Here is an 8,312-nt window from a genome sequence, read left to right on the forward strand (position 1 = left end):
CAAAGTTAAACATCACACAACACCAGGTTATAGTGCAAAAAGTTGAATTGGAAGCTCTAGCTTCCAGAGCACTGCAACCACCTGATAAAGGAGCAGTGCTCCAAAAGCTAGTGCTTCTAATTAAACCTGTTGGACTATAACCTAGTATTGTGTGATTTTTCACTCTATTAATGTTGTAAGCCATGAGCACAGCTCCAAGAGATCAGCTTCTAAACACTCTCAATGCTCTAGATTTGTAGACAGAGAAACAAACACCATCATCTCATTCAATCTGCAGTTTTCTAACCTGATTATTACCAATTCAAGCCCAGCATAAAATGTAAAGTTCATTCTTAAACTTCAGCAGATGTTAAAAATCACACAAGACCAGGTTATAATCCATCAGGTTTAGTTGGAAGCACTATCTATTGGAGTGCTGCTTCCTCACCAGGTGGTTCCTTCAGTAGATGTGAATGTAATTGTCTTGACAAGAGTGCTTCTTCCTATTTAGTTATAGTCACTGAATCAACTCATTGAGAAATTATATTCTATCTCTCTCATCTTGCAGGAGAATCTAAATTGACAGTTTTACAGAATGAATACAGGTGGTGATGATGATGATGCAAAGATGAATGTTTTGCAGTAGCTAGGAGCAGCTGTTTAAGCTCACAACTAAATGTCACATAAATAACATAAACGCACTTAAACTGTACAAGCATTGTCTAAAAACTGACACTGACTTTTATGTTCATGCTAATGGAATTGAACAATAATGTGAAGTACTGTGCACAGCGACGTGAATAGTAATCCAGCTTCATCTGCTTCACTGTAGTTGCTGTTTCAGCTGAAATGTGGGCCAGTTACTAAGGCCTGCTCAGCATTACCCAGTATCAAACAATACCATACTGAGCCAGTTCATGCAGCTCCAAGTGGCTGAATGCCTCCCAAGGACAGATCACAGTGATATCTGTAAAAATTAGAGGTACTATTAAACAATCTTTTCTATATCCATTTCTCCATGCTGATTTTCTAAAGTGAGGACTGCAGATTCTAGAGATCAGAGTCAAGAGTGTGTTGCTGGAAAAGCACAGCAGGTCAGGCAGCATCCGAGGAGCAGGAGAATCGATGCTTTGAGCATACGCCCTTCATCAGGAATTACTGAGGCTTCATTCCTGATGAAGAGCTTATGCTCGAAACATCGATTTTCCTGCCCCTCGGATGCTGCCTGACCTGCTGTGCTTTTCCAGCATCACTCTCTTGACTCTGATTTTCAAAACCGCCAACTCTGAGGCACAGAGCTCTCTACTGCCCTGTCTCAGGGGTCATTTAACATGTTTGTAAGTTCAGCACTCACCTGACCTACAGAGTGAGTGTGAGATCAGATGAAAATTCAGTGTTTTTGAGGGAGGGGTTGGGAATGATTTCTGTAACATACCTGTGCCAAGCCCCTCCATTCCAGGAATATCATCTCCAAACCTGCAGGAGAATGACAATCAGAGGTTGAAACCGCACTTAGCACAAAGCTGCTGAAAACAACATCGCATTGCAAAACTATTACATGCAATATTTTCATAAATTGTAAAGACTGAGCTCATTCTACAACTTATTTGTGTGATGTAACTTTACCAGGTGGGGTCCCTCCTCTGGTGAAGTAACCGGCAGAACAATGTCATGCAGACACTTTAAATATTTGTCCATCGATATTGCAATCTTTTCTAGGTTAATGGCTGTATCAGTGTTTGGTGTTTAAATTAATACAGTTTGATTGTTCTTTTGATGCTAGAAATTGGAATCCTGCACTGTCCCGGTTTACAGAAAACAATCAGTTGCACTGTGCTGTTTCTAACACTTGCCCAACTCCTTGTGATGTGGTTTTACTGCTGGTGTTAACCCAGTTTATCTCTCTCCTAGCCTTAAAGTGAGCTAACAAAAAAATTCAGTGATACACCACAGTGACAATATGTAACAAACAGTTAATAGCACTGTTAATAACTCTATTACTAGGCAGACACAACCCTGACTTCTGAATGGAACAGAACACATTCCTGTTCCATTCTGGGGGAGTTGAGTGGCATTAATGCTGGACTGTTAATCCGGAGACCCAGGTAAGGTTCTGGGGACCTGGGTTTGGAACATGAACACATTCCTGTTCCATTTTGGGGGAGTTGAGTGGTATTAATGCCAGACTGTTAATCTGGAGACCCAGGTAAGGTTCTGGGGACCTGGGTTTGAATCCCAACCATCTTAGTTGGTAGAATTTGAATTCAATATTTTTTTTAAAATCTGGAATTAAGAGTCTAATGATGATCAAAAATCAATTGTTAGAAAAATCCATCTGGTTTAGTAATGTCCTTCAAGGAAGAAAATTGCCATCCTTATCTGGTCTGGGCTACATGTGACTCCAGACCCACAGCAATGGGGTTGTCTCTTAACCACCCTCTGGGCAATAAATGTTGGCCTACACCAACGACACCCTCATCCTGTGAATGAATAAAAAAAACTACATAAACTCGGAGTTCAATTTTCATTTTAGTCTTAATGCTAAACATGGTTAGTGGAACAACAGACAAAATGTTACAACAATAATTTTAAGGAAAACATTACTGATTACGTCTGGGATTATGGAGATAGTGGGAGAGTTTGACGAGCTAAGTTTCTGTTCCCTTTGCTGTGATTTGCACCTTTCTGATATACAAGAGATGTTGGTGAAATAGATAGGGCAGTCATTTCCAGACTGTCCACAACTTCACAACTGGCTTTCATTGAGTTAGAGACACCAAGGGACGTTCAGAATGTGGGCAAAAAAGCAAAAGTTCACCAATGCCCCTGTATAGAGGAAGCTGCAACTTGTGTAGTACTGGTGCACGGAGAAGGGGCAGTTTCACTGGCACAGAGTTCAGTTTCACTGCTAAAGGGGTTAAAGAGACTCTGCCCAGGTCAACGATGCCGTCTGTCCGCTGTGGATTGTGGGTAACCCTCCAACAACCTCATTCTGTCAGTCTGCCCACAGGGAGTGGGGCAGAAAGGCTGGTACTGACTCCAGTCTGTGTGTGTGTGTTTGTGTGTGTGCATGTGTGTCAGTCTGTTTGTGTGTGTGTGTCTGTCTGTGTCTGTGTGTGTGTGCATGTGTGTCAGTCTGTTTGTGTGTGTATCTGTGTGTGCGTGTGTGTGGCTGTGTGTGTGTGTCTGCGTGTGTGTGTCTGTGTGTGCGTGTGTCTGTGTACCTGTCTGTGTGTGTGTGTGACTGTCTGCGTGTGGGTGTGCGTGTCAGTGTGTGTGTGTGTGGCTGTCTGCGTGTGTGTGTGTGTGTGTGTTTGTGTGCATGTGTCTGTCTGCCTGTTTGTGTGTATGTGTCTGTGTGTGCGTGTGTGTGGCTGTCTGTGTGTGTGTGTGTCTGCGTGTGTGTGTCTGTGTGTGCGTGTGTCTGTGTATCTGTCTGTGTGTGTGTGACTGTCTGCGTGTGGGTGTGTGTCAGTGTGTGTGTGTGTGGCTGTCTGCGTGTGTGTGTCTGTGTGTGCGTGTGTCTGTGTGTGTGTGACTGTCTGCATGTGGGGGTGTGTGTCAGTGTGCGCGCATGTGTCTGTCTGCGTGTGTGTGTGTGTGTGTGTGTGTGTGTGTGTGGCTGTCCGTGTATTCCTGATGAAGGCCTCCGGCTCGAAATGTCGATTTTCCTGCTCCTCGGATGCTGCCTGACCTGCTGTGCTTTTCCAGCACCATACTCTCAACTCGTGTGTGTGTGTGTGTGTGTGTGTGTAGAGAGGAGAAGATCCTAATGTCATTTCTATTAAAACTCCAGCAAAATAGTTCTCAGACCCTTGGATTCCAAGGCTCAACCTGTAAATCAAAATCAAAATTTCTCAGTTATACCCTTTCACGCCTGCTTTGGGGGGTTTGCTCTTGAACTGTCGAGTCGCTCTTTGCTTGAACTTTGGTGGCCCCTTCCTAGGGGATGTGGCACCTCCAGAAATATTAGTTGGTGAAATATTCATTTCCACAGAACAGACTTATAGAGACAGGAAACGCTCACTGAAAGACAAAATGTCACAGTTAAACCAAAGATTCTGGACACACCATCCCTGGTTAGAAAGGGAGGAATTTTCTGTCAATTATTTGTGGGGATTAAAGGTGCAACAGCTACGTCTGATCCCTTCAGTAGCCACAACAAAGTTTATTCACAACTTACAAAACTGTCAAGTCAAGAACAGCCACCCATAATGTCCGCGAAGTGTAGCAGTATAGTATTACCAAAGAAATGCACTTAGACCTTGTTCAGTCATTTCAGCTGCAGCAGACCCGAACACTTCCAACAAAATTAATTAATGGCACAGAAACATCTGGAGTGAACATTGACTCCATGGTAGCATTCTTACCCAGAGTCTGGAATCCATTCCCGCCATCAGACATTGGGTAGGAAAGGTCTAATTCCTAAACACTGGGCAGGTATTCAGCAGATCACACCAACAATGTCAGGAAATCCATCTCTGTCTGGCACTGTAACACTCCCAGTCAAAGAGTCATAGAGATGTACAGCACAGAAAGAGACCCTTTGGTCAAACCTGTCTATGCCGACCAGATATCCCAACCCAATCTAGTCCCACAGCCGAGTTGTATTTTTGCCCTCCTGACCTAATTTGTGGGCGGCACGGTGGCACAGTGGTTAGCACTGCTGCCTCACAGCGCCTGAGACCCGAGTTCAATTCCCGACTCAGGCGACTGACTGTGTGGAGTTTGCACGTTCTCCCTGTGTCTGCGTGGGTTTCCTCCGGGTGCTCCGGTTTCCTCCCACAGTCCAAAGATGTGCGGGTCAGGTGAATTGGCCATGCTAAATTGCCCGTAGTGTTAGGTAAGGGGTAAATGTAGGGGTATGGGTGGGTTGCGCTTCGGCGGGTCGGTGTGGACTTGTTGGGCCGAAGGGCCTGTTTCCACACTGTAAGTAATCTAATCTAATAACGAGTGGTAAAACTTAATGCTGAGAAAGCTGACACTTCCAAGTCCCACAGCTCCCTGTTGGAAATGGACAGGCTGCTTTGTTTAAGATTCCTGTGACAGATGACATTGAATCCTCTTACAGGATGAGCTAAGTGCTTGAATTGGGCTTAGCCCAGTTGATCTCAGTGACATCTTATTCTGGTTCTTTCTTATTTTGCAACATTTTTCAAGGTGGGTCTCTGGACAAATAACAACAGAGTTAATGTAATGGGAATGTGTTTGGGAGACAGTGGAACATTTTCTTTTTGTTTGCCAGCACGGGGTATTGAGCCCATTGGCTGTTTCTGTGCCACATCCCATACATTCTATGTATAATATTTGGATCCCATTGAATCTGTATACAATATGCTATACAGATCCTATATACACCATACATTATATATTTCCTTAGGGTCCTGTGGTTCAGTGAGGGCCTGGGTTCAAGTCCCACCTACTCCAGAGGGTGTCACAATCTCCTTGAACTGAATGATTTAAATTATTTACAATACTATCTGTACGTGCTGGGAGAAATTACATTGTACATCTTGGCTTACAATGATTTCGTCTTTGTTGGTTTTTTTTCTGTGTCATTAAATTACAGCAAAGGCTTACATTTATCTAGCACCTTGGAAAATTTTCCAAAAGAACTTCACAGCAAAATGATCAAACAAATATCACCATGACCCCGAAGGTGGAGTTATTGGGGATGGGGAGTTCACTACACGTTCAGCTAAAAAGGTGTGTTTTGTGGAGGTTGGAGGGATCAGATAAGGGACAAAGAGATGGAGTGAAGGAAGGGACTTTAGTGTTGAGACTGCTGAGGATTGGTCAGTAAACGAGTGATGGGAAGAACTGCACAAAGGCTGGTTTTAAAGGAAGGACATCTTTCTGGAGGTTTGTATGTTGGAGAGATTTGCATAAATGCAATTTGCAATCTCCTTGGGAGAAGGAGAAAATATGATGGTCAGTAAAAAGTCACTTCTAACCTGTTTCATTACACACTGGGGATGTTTAATGAGGGGAAAGAAGTTAATATCAGAGAATGGATGTGTTTGGCTATTTTAAAAAGATTATTTAAAAGAAACACAGACACAAGAGCATACACACACGAACAAGCACTGATGGCTACACAGAAACAGAGATATGCATGCACAAACACACATCATTTTACTTACTAAAGTATAGAACCTCAATATCTACAAATTGGCTGGAAAAATATCATAAATCTCTTTGCATATATCACTGTTTGTTGAGAAGCTCTCAATCTAATGCATTTGTTCACTTCTTTGTATGTTCACATGTCATACCTCTCTATTTAATCAATTGCTTTTGGTGGTACTTACAGATTATGTAGCAGATTCCATCCCTAGTAAACCGCTTGAATGTAAACTGACAGCTACCCCTGCTGTACATTGATACTACAAGCTGATTTTCCCATGGAAGCAATCTCTACAAATACCAATGAAGAAAAAGCACACAGGAAAATATGAACATACAACACAGAACAGCACAGCACAGTACAGCACCACACAGGATCTTCAGCCCACAATGTTATGCAAAGCATTTTTCTTAATCTAAGATCAACCTAACCTACACACTCCTCAACTTACTGCCGTCCATCTGCTTGTCCAGAGGCATGATTCATCACAAATCTACCTCTCACTCAATTACGAGTTGAATGTTCGAGAAAAGAGTATGACGTTCAAAATATGTTACACTCTGCATAGGTGTTATTTTTCAAATGAGCCCCCAGTCTAATCTCATCTCTATCTCACTCAATGTGGCTTTCAATAATCATGAGAAAGTCAGAACCAGGAGTAGTTCAGCTGCATGAGCCTGCTCCCCCATTCTACACCATCATGGCTGATCTCATCTCAGCCTCAACTCCATTTTCCCCTCTACCTTCCAGAACCCTTCAACCTATTACTGATTAAAAATCTATCTCCTCCTCAAATTTACTTAATGTTCCAGCGTCTACTATACTCTGAGGTTGTGAATTCCACAGATTCATAACTCTTAGAGAAATAATATCTACTTGTGTCTGTTGTAAATCTGATGCCCATTATCCTAAAACAAGTCCTTTTTTTGTATTCATCCACAGATGTATGCATCACTGGCTGGGCCAGTATTTATGGCCCATTCCCAATAGCCCACAGGGCAGGAGTCAACCACATTGCTGTGGGTCTGGAGTCATATGTAGGCCAGATCAGGTAAAGACAGCAAATTTCCTTCTCTGAAGGACATTAGTGAACCAGATGGGGTTTTCCTGACAATGGTTTGATGGTCATCATTAGACTATTATTTCAAGCATAGCCCCTTTGTCAGGTGAAGTGACACAGGAGCAGCGCTCCGAAAACTTGTGATTTCAAATAAACCTCTTGGACTATAACCTGGTGCCATGCGACTTAAGTCATAGAGTCAGAGAGATGTACAGCATGGAAACAGACCCTTCGGTCCAACCAATCCACGCTGACCAGATATCCCAACCCAATCTAATCCCACCTGCCAGTGCCCAACCCATATCCCTCCAAACCCTTCCTATTCATATACCCATCCAAATGCCTCTTAAATGTTGCAATTGTATAAGCCTCCCCCAGACTTCTGACTTTGTCCACCCCCCAGTCATCTCCACATCAAAATTATTACTAAATTCAAACTCCAGCAATCTGCCGTGGCTGGATTTGAACCCGCATCATTACCTGGATCTCTGATGTAATGCTACTATCACTAGGCCATTATCTCCCCTGAGGGGAAGAGTTCCATTCTGGCTCACCAAGTTTTTGTCCATATTTTAATATTCCTTTTTTAGAAGCAAGTGTCTAATTTCATTTTTTTGGAACCATTGAAACTGCTGGCAAGAATTTTATACAGAAACTATAAACCAGAGAACAGTGCAGAAAGCTCACACAAACTACAAATCAACACCAAATTAATCCCATGATCTGTTCATAATTTACTTAACCCGTATCTGGATATACTAATGTTACTAGTAATGATAAGAAGTTTTAAAAAAATGCAGTAAAAGGGAATGGGTAGTGCAGTGGTAGTGTACCTATTTCTGAGCTGGGAGATCTGCATTCAAGTCTCACCTGCTTCAGAGGTGTATAACAACATCTTAGAGATGGTTAGGTAATAAATGTGAAGCATCAAAGTGGTGTGATTACAAAACAATCTGATGTTAGGAGAACCAAGTGGACATGTTCTGTGGACTTGGATCTCGTTTCCCAGCCATTCACATTGCTTCAGATTTTGATTTGATTTGAATTGAACAGAATCATCAGCCCCCTCCCAGTTTGGTACACACAGCGCTTCATGTTTCAGTAAAATTGGATTTACTAATCTTCTCACAGAGCTTCCCATTCAAT

General features: G+C 42.6%; 1 protein-coding gene across 1 annotated transcript; it reads right to left on the minus strand.

Annotated features, from left to right (window-relative positions):
• Nucleotides 1-869: 869 nt before the first annotated feature.
• On the minus strand, nt 870-3,989 carry LOC132831384 (retinal cone rhodopsin-sensitive cGMP 3',5'-cyclic phosphodiesterase subunit gamma-like). The gene is made up of 3 exons (XM_060849503.1): nt 3,847-3,989; nt 1,415-1,455; nt 870-946 (listed from the first exon to the last, which is right to left on the minus strand). Exons 1-3 carry the CDS (start codon nt 3,966-3,968, stop codon nt 870-872), a joined length of 240 nt encoding a protein of 79 aa, XP_060705486.1. The 5' UTR covers nt 3,969-3,989.
• Between the last annotated feature and the right edge of the window lie 4,323 nt (nt 3,990-8,312).

This window comes from Hemiscyllium ocellatum, chromosome 33 (genome assembly GCF_020745735.1).
Source record: "Hemiscyllium ocellatum isolate sHemOce1 chromosome 33, sHemOce1.pat.X.cur, whole genome shotgun sequence".
NCBI lineage: Eukaryota > Metazoa > Chordata > Chondrichthyes > Orectolobiformes > Hemiscylliidae > Hemiscyllium > Hemiscyllium ocellatum.